Below are 15,109 nucleotides of genomic sequence, written 5' to 3' on the forward strand. Positions count from 1 at the left end.
CATTTTTCCCCAAACCCCCCCCCCCCCCCCCCCCCATCAGTCCTCAGCATTTCTATCATTTTATCCTGGAGCACAAGACACTCACAAATAGCGCCAGCCCTTACCACCCAAGTGTGCTTGGAGGATGGTCAGCATCTGCATTGCCTGGGAGTTTGCTAGAAGTGCAGAATTTCAGGCCCCACCCCAGACCTACCAAACCAGAATCTGCACATTAACAAGGTATCCAAGTGATTCCATTATAACCACACCAAACCTTTTCATTGTTTTTTCTTTTTTTTTAATTATAAGGATTTTCAAACATAGAAACACCCACATACCCCCCACCCAGGTTTATTATATGTCAGTAATTTAAAACCTTTGCTTCAGATGTTTAATTTTTTATGTTAAAAAATCTTAGAGTTGAAGGCCACCTCCCCACATTCTCCTTAGGGTGAGCAACTTATCCTAGTTTGCCTGGGATGATCCAAGTGCAGCACTGAAAGTCCTACACCTCTGGAAACCCCTTAGTTGTGTGCCATACTGAAATTCATGTGTACCTTCTCTCCTTTACATATTTACACATTCACCACATGCACATGTTTTAATAATACATGGAATTATTTTACATGTTTAACTTTAAACAAATAGTAACTTGCACATTCTTTAGTTAGCTCTTCTTCCATAGCATTACCAGTTTTAAGATTTACTATAATGATATACTAAGATCCATTGATTTATTTGCATTGCTGTATCTATTACATCGTATGAAAATACTCTATCCACTCTCTTCTGGTGGAAATTGAGGTAGCTTCCAATGTTTTGTTATTTTAAATAATATCAACCAACATCAAAAATGTGTCCTGTGCATATCTGGGAATTTTCTAGGGAATATGTCTTGAAGAGGTATTGCTATATCCTAACGTATGCCCATCTTCAGCTTTGCTAAATAGGGTCAAATTGCTTTCCAAGTGTTTATAATAGTTTATGTTCTCACCAGCAATGTAAAGACCCTTTTATCTTGTCCACATTGTTTGGTACTATCAGACAGGGAGTGTGGCCAGTTCGATGGGTGTGAGATGGTATTCATTGTTTTAAATTGATTTTCCTTGCTTTAGTTAGCCAGGTGGAGCACCTTCCATATGTTCATGGCCCTTCCCATTTTCTGCACCATCACTTTCTTTGTGCACACACATTGCCTGTTTTCATACGGAGGCATTCTAGATACTAAGCTTTTGTGAATCATATGAATTGCAAGTATTTTCTCCGAGTGGGGGATTTGCCTTACATTTTTATTTAGGAATTTTATTGCCCTATGTATTTAAAAGATTTTTAAACATTGAGATATAATTTACATACCATGAAACTGACTATTTTAAAGTGTACAGTTGAGTGGTTTTTAGTATATCTCTTCTTTTACTGTTTAGGCTTTTTCTTTCATTTTAGAAATCTTTCCTATCCTGATACCATAATGCCATTCTCCACCCCCTTTTATCAGTTGTAAATATTTGCTTCTTGCATATATGTAATTATTCTGATAGGAGTGGATTTTTGGATGTGGAGTGATGGATTGATCTAGCTTAATTTCTATCCATATGAATAGCTAATTGTTTTAGCATTATTTATTAAGTAATCTCTCCACCTCCACTGGTTTGTAATGCCATTTCTGTTATCTATCAAGTTCCCATATATACATGAGTCAGTTTCTAAGCTCTATATTCTTTCGATTTATCTGTGAACCTGTATCACAGAATTTATTTTCCATAACTTCATAATAAATCTTGATGTCTGTAAGGCATGTTTTCTCACCTTATTCTTTTTCTTGTCTCCTCTTTTCAAGTCCTCTACTGTCCCACATAAACTTTAGGCCCAGTGTGTCAAATTCAACCAAAAATGTTCCTGTGGATTTTGACTGGAAGCACACTGAATTTACAGCTAGTTCAAGAAGAATTGACATATCCCAATATTAACATCCTTACAACATTCCTATTCACAACTGAATATATCTCAATTTCCTTAGGTCTCTCTCTCATCACTTGAGATTTTTATGTATTTACATTAGTCCAAAGATGCCATGCATATATTATTATTGGATTTCTTACTAGGTATCTTACAGTTTTTAATGTATTGAGATTTATTTACAGACATACATCTTGCATTTTCTGATCTGAGTGTTGCTGGCACATATGAATAAACTAATTTTTGTACAGTGACCTTATATCCTCCCATCTTGGTGAACTCCATTAGTTTTTATAGTCTAAGGAGTATTGACAATCATATCATTTGTAAATAATGGCAATTGAGTTTCTTCCTTTTCAATTCTTATTACCTCTTATTTATTTGTCTTGATTGCACTGGCCAGGACTTCCAGTACAAGCAGAACAATGCTGAACAGAAGTAGTGACAGACACGAGCTTATCTTGTTGCCTTTAAAGGGAAGGGTTATAACATCATACCATTACATATGGTGTTTGATATAGGGTGTTTTTTTTTTTTTTTGGTTTGTTTTTTAAGATATTTATTAGGTTAAAAAAACCTAGTTTGCTAAGTGTTTTAACTCTGAGTAATAAATTTTATCAATTGCTTTTCTTTTTGAGATTGATCTTAGAATTACTCTTCTTCAAGAAGCCTTCACCAGCACCCTAAAGTTGGAGTAAAAGCTGCTTCTCCGTGGTTCCACTGCATTTTGTGCATTCCACAGCAGTTTAAACTATCTCCAGTAACTTCCAAACAACTCAAAGGCCGGAACCATGTTTAATTTGTGGCTATATCCCCCAGCACCTGGCGTAATCATTGAATATCTCTGTACATAGTTGTAGAAATAAATCGTTGGGAATATGCTCTAAAAACTTCATTTATTCCTTCCTAAAAACAAATTATGCTTCTGACAATTAGGCCTAATTTACAAAGGCAATTAGAATAGAATAGAAATTTGACTGAGAAAAGTTTTACTTACACATTTGTATTTGTTCTGAATAAAATAACCCATAAAATGTAAATACATGTCTTCAGAGAAACACTGACTTTCTTCTTAAGAGCAAATATACATATGCAGATATCTAAAACTCTTCTCAGTCAAATTTATATTTAATAAATCAAGTTTATATTTATTTTAGCATTATTTTGTTACTTATCTTTGTGTCATTATTACAACAAAAATAAAAGTCCTATGAACTTTGATTTGCTCAGTATGTACTATTCAGAGGTGTTTTTTCTCATATATAAGTACTAAGATTTTTAAAGTTAAATGAACTTAAATGATGTTTTTACCAATGCCAAAAGCCTTTTACAATGCAATATGTTTCTGTCAGGGTTTGAATAGCCTCACAGGTTTAATTCAGAACACTCAGATACTTAATGATCATAGGACCTCAAATGCCATTTGAAAAAATGAAATCTTTTATCTCCTAACTCAGTTTTGCTTTCATGCATAGCACGGCTCTAAAATCACCATCGTGATATTTATTAACTAACTGTCTTTACAAAACTGTGGGTAATATATCTTTTACATTTCATTGAGAAGAAAAGAAACTTAATCCCACCAGGATCTCCATTATTAGTTCTTCCTCTTGATTTTTTTCCTGTGGGGATTTTATATTGTCCAGATGGTGCTCTGAAGAATTCTTAGACAGATCAGCATTTTACAATGGCAAACTGAAAAAGCAAAAATCTATTTTTGAGTTAGAGGATTAAATACTATATCTTGTCATCTGGCTAACTCAGTCCAAACTAGTCAATATTTGGTTCATATTCAATTTACATATTTAATTATTCTCTTACTCACATAGCAGAGTACCTTCATTTTTAGTAGAGTCCTGTTTTTAGTTTGTTGCATTGAATAACTAATTAGCCTACTCAACTGCTCTCTCTATTTCCTTTAGTTCTACCAATTCTAAAGAGTGCAATACAAGTCGCATCTTTATGTTGGATCCATTCTGTAAGGAATGTAAATTAAATTCCATCAGCAGCAAAAATTTAAATATCCTTTTCCATATTCATCACAGAATATTTATCTTCCATGAAGAAGAGTTGCTGAATGAAATGTCTGAAAATCAATCTGGTGGGAAATTGTTTATTTCTCTAAGTGACCTAATCCTTATTTTTAAACATACTGACACTTCTAATCTTCAAGTAGTTGCCCTGATGGTCAAAACTTTCTTAAATGGAAAAATAATTACAAGGTTACATGTTCTGTCATAAATAGCTCCAAACAGTGTAACATCCTAAGGTGTGCATTCCAAATCTTTTGAGTATGGAATAAATAAAAACAACCTTTATTTGGAGCTGTTCCACTTTTGTCCATTGTCTTAGTGGTGTCAAAGAATTTGTCCTTTCTATATAAAACCAAGTATTTTGTTTATATTTATATCCAGAAAAGTACTGAGTTATTTCGTTTTAGTTGTGGTAGGAATGGCCAATAAAAGTATGTTGGTAAGGACCTATCTTTTGTCTTATCTGCTTATTTCTACATTATATTCAAAGTGTAACATTCTCCCTCTAACTACACTGAACAACACGGGTTTTCCCAAACTGATAATTTCCTTTCTTATATGTTCTTCTTTGTATGCGAGTCTCTGGAATGCATTTCCCTTTCTTCATTGTCCACATCCGTAAATATCTACTCTTCCTTCAAAACTGATCAAATCCCACGTTTATGAGGTTTTCCCTAAACCTCTCATTCTAAACACACACACACACACACACACACACACACACACACACACACACACACACACCCACCCAAACTTAGCTGTTTTCTCTTTCTGGTCCTCCAATAATACTTCATAGATTAGCTCATTGAATTAAAATTATTTGTCTACACTCTCTTCTCTTACTAGGTTTTGAGTTCTTAGAAGTCAGGGTACGTCATTTATTCATTTTGGATCCCAGGACCTAGTCCAGCTCTGCCATGGTAACAGGCACTCAACATGCACTTACAAATAATTGATTGATTGAACTGTACCTGCTGACTACTGTGAAAATTATTCTTAAATTTTAGAAGACAGCACTATGATTCTCCTATAATAAAGTCAGTATCTGTGACCATAATGACCCAAAGTGGATGTGCTATGTTTTAAGTTTTTCATGAGACAGAAATAAGTCTTAAAATTCCTAACTAAAATTTTTAAATTGGGAGGAGTTTTAATTTATTTGCCCAAATTAACTCTAATTTAGAATAGAAAATATCTAGAAAGATGGGGAGACTGAGCAAAATAAGACTTTTCAACTAAAAGATAAATTTAAAATTAGCTCCTGTGATTTCTTTAAAAATGAATCTGAACAGTTAGTTTGAAAAACAGCAAAGGCATTATAGTAAACAGAATTAAGGGCAAAACATCTCTGCTCAACTCTGATTATTTTAATGGTGACTAGCAGGAGGCCTCAGCTTCAAGAAAGGTCAAGTGGACCTAACCTTACCAATTTATGAACAGCTTAGAATGACCCGAATTAAATTTTGTACTCTTTTTAGCTCATTTTAAACTGAGCTAACATTTTTGTTTTGAAAACAAATAAAAATATAAACCAAATTATAAGCAAATTGTAGTTATGATACATAACATTTCATTGTGTTTATTGCTTTCTTCCTAACTAGTCTTCTGATAACCACAAAGATTGAACTTTCTGTTAAGACAATTAAATGATTTTACTCAGAATATGGATACTTAAAAGAGAGGGAGCATACGTTAAGGAGTTCCAAACAACAATATTTGAAAACATGTACATGAAAAAACTCCTGTAAGTATTCTTGGAACTGATTTTTTCTTCAACTTAAAAAAAAAAAAAAAAAAAAAAAAAAGTTTTGGGGGGGAGTTAAGAACTCTTTTCAACTGTTAAACAATAACTGGAAATCCTGAAAATGTACTCTTCTTTATCCAGGGGGGAAACACTAAAGTTTTTTTTTTTTTTTTTTTCTAAGAATTGTTTAGCAAGGGATTTACTCAGTGGTTTCTATTTCTATTTTGAACAGAAAGTTCAGTTTTACTGCCTGTTAAACAATAACTGGAAATCCTGAAAATGTACTCTTCTTTATCCAGGGGGGAAACACTAAAGTTTTTTTTTTTTTTTTTTTCTAAGAATTGTTTAGCAAGGGATTTACTCAGTGGTTTCTATTTCTATTTTGAACAGAAAGTTCAGTTTTACTGCCTGAAATATAATACCATCTGTGTTTATTTTCTCTTCCAAAACACAATTCTTTTTTTTTTTTTAAAAACGTAACAGGCACATGGTCCTAATAACCCAGATAAATGTATTAACTCAACGAATTCTTTAGTTTAACCAATGGTGAAATTAGTTAAAGATCTAGAATATATACCATACAAATGTGAACTTCATTGCAAATGTAAATCATATAAAGCATATCTATAAATTTAATTTTTAAAAATATCCTGAATAATTAGTAATTATGTGTTCTCTATAAATATACCAGGGTAGAAGTAGCTATGAGGTGAGATATAGGAGCACAATTTACCCCATAATGTAGTTAGTGGACAGAGAAATGGGCCAGGAGCCGGAGGACCAAAGAATCAAGGAATCACTTTGACCTCATGTTCCCCAAACCCATACCACCTGCTGGACCCCTCACACATCTACCTGGAACAGCAGCATCTGGCTGTTAAAATTTAAATTTATTAATAATGTATTTTAAATGACCTTAAATATTGTCAAGTGATATACAACTGTAAGCATCATTATATGTTTCTATTTGAGCTGATACATTCCAGTAAAAAATCATTCTGGTAGTTTTCTAATGTAGGAAGTGGGCTTAATCTCTTTTCCAACAAATCATTCATGAGGAAAAATTTAAACATTTTATTTAGGTTGTTTGTATTTCAAAGAATGCTTAGACTCCATACATCATTTTTTTTATCACAGCCTGACATTTCTTTAATAGCTATAATAGTCTTCAAGAGCATCTCGAAGTATGATTTTGGGGGCTATATTCAGAGAGACATGATTTCTAATATCGGCCCCAACACTAATTCTAGAAAGTTTATGTGGTGCCAGGTTTTCTATTCTCATGAAATGGAGGATGTGTTATAAGACGTCTCAATGGACACACGTCCCTAAAATAGCCAGGCACGTATGACTTAGAGCTTAATATTTCCTGTTTCCACTTGAGCCTTCATAGGGCACGAGTTAAGCAGAACTATTTGGGAACAGAACATTTCTCAAATCATCCTGATAGTCACTTGAAGAACAAAAACAGAAGAGGACAGAGGCTAGACTGCTGTCACTCTCTGAAAGCCCTGGGGGATTTTGACTCAAGAAATTCTTATGTTCCTAATTCTCTTACCTTTTATTTTTCCTCAACAGTGTGGTTCCTCCCTGGAGGAACTGACAAGCACTATTTTCCAGACATACAACCCAGAAGGCAGGTCCTGCTTCCACATTTCTCTTTGCCCTGAAGCAGCTCTAAAATAAATTCTTAATTTGTTACAGAGAAATACTTAACACATTCTAGGTGTATACATTTCTTTGTGTGTGTGTGTGTGTGTGTGTGTGTGTGAGTGTGTGTGTATGTGTGTGTGGTCTGTTATTTAGCACTTTACATTATTCATGCCTCGCTTTTCTTGGGCTCTAAATGTGTTTCCTGAAGTTGCTTTATATGTGTTATGTAGAGAACTGACATTTCATATCTCGACTGTTCTTTATTCATAGCCTCTCTTTGTCCTGACATCTACTAGATGCATCAGACAAATTAATACATGGATGGCAAAATAAACTGGTCATACTTAAATAAATTTTAACTCACAAATCTTTCAACAAAGCAAACAAAAACATATCATTAACAACATTAAAAAATTATCAATAATATGAGTATGGTTTACTTAAAACATTATTTTAGTACACAAAATTAAGCAATACAAGAATACTTTTTCACTAATAAAGGCAATTTATTTTGTATATTAATTTGCATATTTTGTCAAATAATATAACACACTAGAGAGTGATGTGATGAGTATTTAATGTCTCCAGTAAAGATTTTATGTCAAGTACCAATCTTAAAGTCTCTTGCCCACATCCCTTAGTATTTTTTGAAAACATAAATGGACAAGGGAAATGTTGCCAAATTTGACCAATACTTACGAGAGAATATTCCCAATATAGGCATAGTAGGAGCAACAGTAGGGCGTGTTTCCATCGCAGCAGTAAGATCTGCAGTCTTTGCCACACTGAGCAAGACAATCATCTACAAAATAAAAGCCACAAAAGAGCAATTGCAGTCGTGAAATCACAGCTTCATGAAAAATTATTTTATTTCATATCTTAATTGATCATATTTCTTTAGTATATCTAGATCTTGTTTTGTACTCAGAATTCTAAAACGTATGTAAGGGTCTAAATTGGCCTGTCTTCTCCATTAGACTCTAAGCTGATAAAAGCAAAGACCATTCTTGAATCTCCAGCACCAGGCACCTCAGTTGGTAGTCTGCATTGGTTGAATGAGATGATGAAGGGAGGAATGAATGAATGATTCAACTAATCATCATTCAATTTGTCAATAGAGTTCCTGTGATAATTTTTAAATTAAAAGTCTTCTGACTTTAAGATATTATATTCTCAAGTAACCCCAATTAATAGAAAGGGTTACTGACATGGATAATATCAAACAGGGATAATTTTAAAATAATGTGTATTTTCCATGACAATGCATTATACACTTTTCTTTTTATGCCATTTTTTACCTTCATAATTACAGTATGCATACATATGGTAACATAAATAAGTCTATATCCTGTTAATCCATTTGAGTTGGAAGATGATGAGTTAGTTACAGAAGTAGTTCCTGTAGGTAATTAATTTGTGGATAAGAGTTTAATGTCTGATTAAAGAATCAATAAGCTATAAAGCAGCACTATGTGAAGACGGCAAAGGTACTTTCTAATTAAAAAGATATGTTGGAGCAAACCAAACTATTTTTTTCTGTATATTTTTTCAGTAAAGAAAATTATATCCAAAATGTTCAATGAAAATTACCCTATCTTTTCAAAATTCTTTATTCTGCCTAAATGATTTATGTTTAAGAAGTTAAGGTTATCATTGATTTATACAGTAGTATAAATTATGATGGATATGTGGGTTTCAGACATATAATTAGAAAAACATTTAAGTTGTATGTTCAAGAATCACAAAATTGAGTTATTGCCAACTCAGTTCCTGAAAGTAATATCAACTATTATATAAATTACATAAAATTTTTGCTTTTCTATCAAAGTTATAACTAGAAGTACAAATATCATATTTATGTCTAGATGTCCATGTAATTGATTTATCTAGAAAAGAAAATTTACAGTGCTTTTAAGTCACCCTCTTGCCAAGATGATTCTTTACAAAGAGACATGATTGAAAGGTAGCAAAGTTCACTGCCTTCATGGCTTTTGTGGAACAAGTGAAAAAGTTCACATTTTTTCCCCCTCAATTTTATTTCCACATAATAGAGTGATAATCACCAATCTCGAGGTTTTCCTCTGGACTGTGGTAAGAAGTAAGAGGGAAAAATAATTACCTTTGTAAGACTGAATAACTCTAGTTAAATTCACTTTTAAATTTTTAAGACAGAAACACAATCTAATGACTTAAATCCAAAGAGGAAGCTAGTATATTGACATCATATGCTTTTTTGCAGAGCATGTCATACTTTTAAAAGCTACTTATTTTATAGTTTTCTCAGTGAAAAAGTTTTCCATAGCTCTCATTATTAGTGCTGTTTAATTTATTCAAATATTTAGACTGGTCTTAGCAGTAATGTTTTGTTTCACATTCTTAAAAGCCATTCGGATGGTGAAAGAACTAATGTCCCCGTATTCTGTCAGAGAAGACAACCAATGTATAAATAATTTCATAGGTTCCTTTTGAATGATGCCCAGGACAGTGACATCTTATTAAACCCTCTATGAATGTATCTAAGATTCAATTACTACCATTGTACTCCAATTACTACTATTATAAGGACATGGTGTTATCAAAATATTTTGAGCCAATGTTACAGGAAACCAAGCCCAAAATCTTGTAGCCAAGAAGCTGGATTATACCTGTAACAAATATCTGGATCATGTCACACAATGTTCATCATGTTTCATGGCATTTTCCAGTGCTCTTTTCTACTTCCCGGAATTATGCTACCAAAAAGGGCAGATTTAACAATACAGCAAATATGTTCACAATCACATTTCCATACTGATATTTTGACTACACCTCAAAGATCAATTTGTTGTATTACTTGCTTTCTCCAGCTTATTTGAGAATAATTCTATGAAGATCAGCATTTGAACCATAGAGGAACATCTTCTCACTTGTGAAAGAATGGAACGTTCCAGTTGTCCTCAAAGGGTAACTAATACTACTTCTAATATCCAAGTTAATATCCCTGAGAATTATCCAGTTCAAACTTTCTTCAATGGCTTTTTAATGAAAGGCAAGATCTGGAAGACATTTCCTCAACTCCCCCCACTTCCTCCCCCTCCTTTAAGGAATGTGCAGTACAGGAAAAAAATATCTGGCTTGAAGCACTTGCTTAGAAATGGTTCTTGCAAGCTAGAGCTAAGGATAAGAGAGGAAGGAAAGGGAGGGACAGAAGTCACTGGCTGAGGCCCAGAAGGTAAAACCTTGACCAAATCCTGTCTTTGTAGCCTGCAGTGGGAGTTGGACAATAATATAAACACTTCACTGGGTCTCTTTCCAAAAGTGACTCCACAGTAAAACACAATGGCTCCAGCACAGAAACCTTGCTCTTATTTGTTTAACCAAATGGAATGTAAATTTAATGCATTTTCTTTGGGTAAAATAATTCAGGTTATAGATAGGGCATCTACCTAGGTCTTTGTGCCATGAAACTGGCAATTCATTTAACAGGGTATCCAAACTATTTTTATTTCTGTGGTGCTCTGGCATCTAACCTCAGCCCTCACTTCTAACCAAAAGGTATAATCTGTAGTTGCATATACTCATCTCATAATGTTGGCCTTTGTTTACACTATACCTGTTCACTCCACTTCCTTTTGTCCAAGCCTCCCCTATACTTCAAAGAAATAGTTCCTGCAAGTCTTCCTCAATTCAATTTTCCTGAGCAAATATTTATTGAGCTCCTCTTATGGGCCAGAGTTTTATTAATCTTTGAGGATATTTTGCTGAGGAAAATAGACATCATCCACATGGAGCTTACACTCCTAAATCAGCAATAAGGTCCCCTCTTTTGCATACAAATAGCACATGATCGTACCTCTCCTATGACACAGCCTTTTATACATTAATTTATGGGCACACCTTACCTTCCAGAGAAGATTCAAAGCATGACCTCTGTTCTATATCACTCAATATATCTCACTCAATAAATGTTAGTTGAATGCATATGGCGAGCATAAAAATGCCTCTGAAATAATAAGTCCAGGAATTAGCACCAAAAAATTTATTAGCTAAATATTTATTATCAAAGACAATAGGTCAACCTAGTACTGGCTTGCAATTACTTCATAGCTTACTAGGGAGGGATTCAGGAGAGCAACGAATGGAGTGAAACTTTCTAAACTAAACAACCTTGTTGCTGGCCAGCTTTTCTGGTTTCCTGAGCCCTGGGGGTTGGGCACCTAGTCATGGGGGAACTGGAAGAAGGGCGTGCAAAGGAGAAGGGTTCAGTTCACCACAGGGAATAAAACAGACAAAAGAAGAAAATTTCTGGTTCAATGGAATGGCTGAGTAAGGGCAAGGGAGAGCATTAAACAAAGTTATATTTGGTTTTTGCTCTTTTCTTACTTTTGTTTACTTTTTAATAAGTAGATACATGGAAAGATCATCATTGCTTCAAAATAACCAATAGAGAAAATTTTTTATAAAACTAATATTAATAAAATTGATTGTTAGTCCCTCAAATTTTTATATTTAAATAAAATAAATAAATGTTATGAACAGATTAGAATATCGATAGTCCTTATTAAATAGGAGGAACTTGTCCTACTTTTATGAATACCTGTATTAGAAAGTCAGCATTTTACCTATCCTAAAATATCTTTAAAATGATAACTTCTAGACAGCCACTAATTTGCATTTCAACAAACAGATTCAAAATTTCTATAGAAGTTATGGTGACTCCTTTCTGGCAAGGTCCAGTGAAAAATTCAATTCTTTTGATGCTCAGGTAACAACATTTAAGAATGTCTTCGCTTCAGTTGCAGTATCTTTGTGAGTATCAAAAAGTAAATTTAAGTGCTATACACACATTCAATATTGCAGGGTCATGAGTAAGCCTGTGATTTTGTCATAAGAATAGAGAGACATAACATTTTGCAAATACCTTTGCTTTTTGCTCGCGCTGCTCTGTGAATTTGAACAGATACAAAGACCACATGTGTAATTAACTTTATACTTGAATAACTAACGAAAGGCCATTTAGGGCCCCATATTAATCACAAAACAAGAAAACTCTCTTTGCTTCATCAATTATCAGTAATTCTCACCAAGAATAATTGGAGTGAGAGAAATAAGATGCCTTTCACCTGTAAACAAGTGTTTACCCAAATTCAGGAAAACAGATTAGACTGGGTGAACTCGTGTCTCTCAGAAACCTTATATTTGAACTCAGCGCATCTAATCGCCCTGTACCACACTTGTGAATCTTCTAAAGAACGAAAACAAAGGTATAAAGCTTTTATTTCTAACAGGGAAGACCGTAATATTCAGAAAGCGGGAGGTGGAGGGTAGCTTATAGTAAAATAGAAAAGTCACCTGATTATTTTTAAACTTCAGCAATACCTCTGAACTTCACGTGCTTTGAAAAAAAGCTTTCCTCCCACCCCTTAGCTCCCCCCTCCCCTCTGAATCTTCTTGAGCCTCGGATACAACTGGATGCATTTTACGCCATCCAGAGAGTAAAATCCCCTAAAGGTGGGATTGCAGTTTACAATTTGCTTTGCCAAGACAGAGAAAAGGGAAAAGAAAAGCAAAAAGGGAAAAGTTAAAGGAAAGGAATAAAACAACAAAACCGCGTGAAGCTCGAGACGAGGATTCCAGCGCGCCGTTTCGGTTGTCGCCTGGAGGGGACCGTCCCATCTCCGCCCTCCCGCAGAGGTCGCGGTCCGTCCCGCCCAACCGCGTTAGCTCAGGCCGTGACCCAAGCGCAGCCCCGAGCCCCCGCCGCTGTCCCGCCGCCCTCTGCCACTGACCTGCGTAGATAAAGAGCAGGACCAACTTCGGAAGCAAGACCCCTGGACGCTCGGGCAGCCTCGGCGCGTCCATCCAAGCCGGTGGCCCGAGGTTGCGCGCCAGGACAGACGGACAGACGGACAGACAGCCTGGGGAGAGGCTGGGAGCGAACGGAGTGCCCGGAACCGGGAGGAGATGGGGAGGGTGGAAGACGCTCAGATGGACAGAGCAGCGCTGCCGAGAGCGGGGTCGAGCGGAGACCTGGCCATTGCCCCGGGAGCCTTCGGTGGGAGCCGGGCCGGGCACGTCCCGGGCCCGGCTGCGCTGGGGGCGAGGGCTCTTTGTCTCACCCCACGGCGCTCGGGCACCGGACGCGGCTGCTCTGGCGTCCTCGGCCACCCGGGATCACATTTCATCTCCGCGGGTGGCACCGACGCGGGGCAGGGGGCGGGGGTGCCCCCGACTCCTCCCCACGCTCCTGCTCTTCCTTCCATAGAGTGACAGGGGAGCATAGCCCTCTCCTGAAGGAACTTTTTCTAACCCTTGGCTTCAGCTATCGCTGTGGTTTAGCCAGCTCCTTTTTCGTCCTGTCCTCTACTACCATTTTTCCTTTCTAAGCAATGGACGAAGAAGAACTTTGCTTTTTATCTTTAAACAAATGGAGGGAATTTTCAGGATTGAAGGTATTGGACAAAGAATGACCGTGAAGAAAACCCAGGAGAATTGAGAAATACAGAAACAGTGTAAGCTATCTCTTCTGAAAGGTGATAAAATGTTTATTATTCTTGAATACCTGAAGCATTTTCAGTAAAGTCAGGGAAAACAAAACAAAGCAAGAATGCACACAGTCATTCCTACTGTTTGAACTTTCTGCAGTTATTAGCCTATGCAATCAGACAAGAGAAAAAAATGCCTTGTAAAAATTGGAAGCAAAATTATTATTAGCAAATGAAATGCTTGTATATGTGTAAAGTCAAAGAGAACCAACTATAAAGCTCTTTTCTAAAGAATTAAGTTTTCTTATAAATAAAAATCAGAAAGTTCTCAACGTTATGCATGAAGGGAAAAAAAGACATGAATAGGTAAATCAAGATACTTCTCTTGACTAAGAAAATTCAGCATCATAAAGATAACAACGTTTCCTAAGTTATTCTATAAGTTTGGGAATGAAACTGATCTCAATAATAACACCAACATGAATTTTTTCAAATAAATCTGATTCTAAAGTTTACGTGGAAAATTAGCATAAGAGTGTCTTCCTAAAAATGAGAGTAATGAATGGGATTAGCCTCAACAGATGTTAAATATAACATCATAGTAATTAAAACAGTTTAGATTAACACTGGAATAGATAGGTTCAGTGGAAGAGAGTACAAAACTCAAAAGTAGACATAAATATGTGTAGCAATTTAATGTACGGTTAAAAAATACTTTAAAAAGTAACAGTAGAAATGATGAGTTACTCAATGAATTATATAGAGACCATGAGAAGCGTGCTGTGGAGCCTTGTCTTCTTTCATCAAAATTAATTCCATATTAATTAAGTATTAAACTGAAAGATGTAATTATGAAAATATTAGATAAAAAAGAGAGGATAACATTCAAATAATTATGGAATAGGGAAGACTTTTCTAAGCATAACCAAAAACTCAGAAACAGTAAAAGAAAGTATTCACCAATTTGACTACATAAGAATTAAAACATTCTGTATATAACAGGTCAAGCACTTAACTGGCAAAGATATTTGCAATGCATAGGTTAGACAAAGACCTAATATCTTTACTGAATGAGAAGCTTAAAAAAATCAGTTAAAAAAAGAAAAACAACCAATAAAAAACTGAGCAAAAATATTAACAGGAACTTCATAAAAATATGTATATAGCTACTCAGCCATTAAAAACGAACGAAATTCTGCCACTTGCAGCAACATAAAGGAGCTTGGAGAAAATTATGTTAAGTGAAACAAGCTGGGCACAGGAAAAAAAATACTACATGT

General features: G+C 35.2%; 1 protein-coding gene across 1 annotated transcript in view; it reads right to left on the reverse strand.

Moving 5' to 3' along the window:
* The window catches only part of CYYR1 (cysteine/tyrosine-rich 1), a 107,246-nt gene extending 93,717 nt beyond the window's left edge, over window positions 1–13,529 (reverse strand). The window contains 4 exon segments of the mRNA XM_008583696.1: window positions 8,065–8,167; window positions 13,134–13,302; window positions 13,304–13,475; window positions 13,477–13,529. Coding sequence (XP_008581918.1) covers window positions 8,065–8,167; window positions 13,134–13,302; window positions 13,304–13,475; window positions 13,477–13,529 — 497 coding nt within the window.
* Window positions 13,530–15,109: the final 1,580 nt, after the last annotated feature.

This window comes from Galeopterus variegatus, unplaced genomic scaffold, assembly GCF_000696425.1.
Source record: "Galeopterus variegatus unplaced genomic scaffold, G_variegatus-3.0.2 Scaffold2999, whole genome shotgun sequence".
In the NCBI taxonomy this organism is placed as follows: Eukaryota; Metazoa; Chordata; class Mammalia; order Dermoptera; family Cynocephalidae; genus Galeopterus; species Galeopterus variegatus.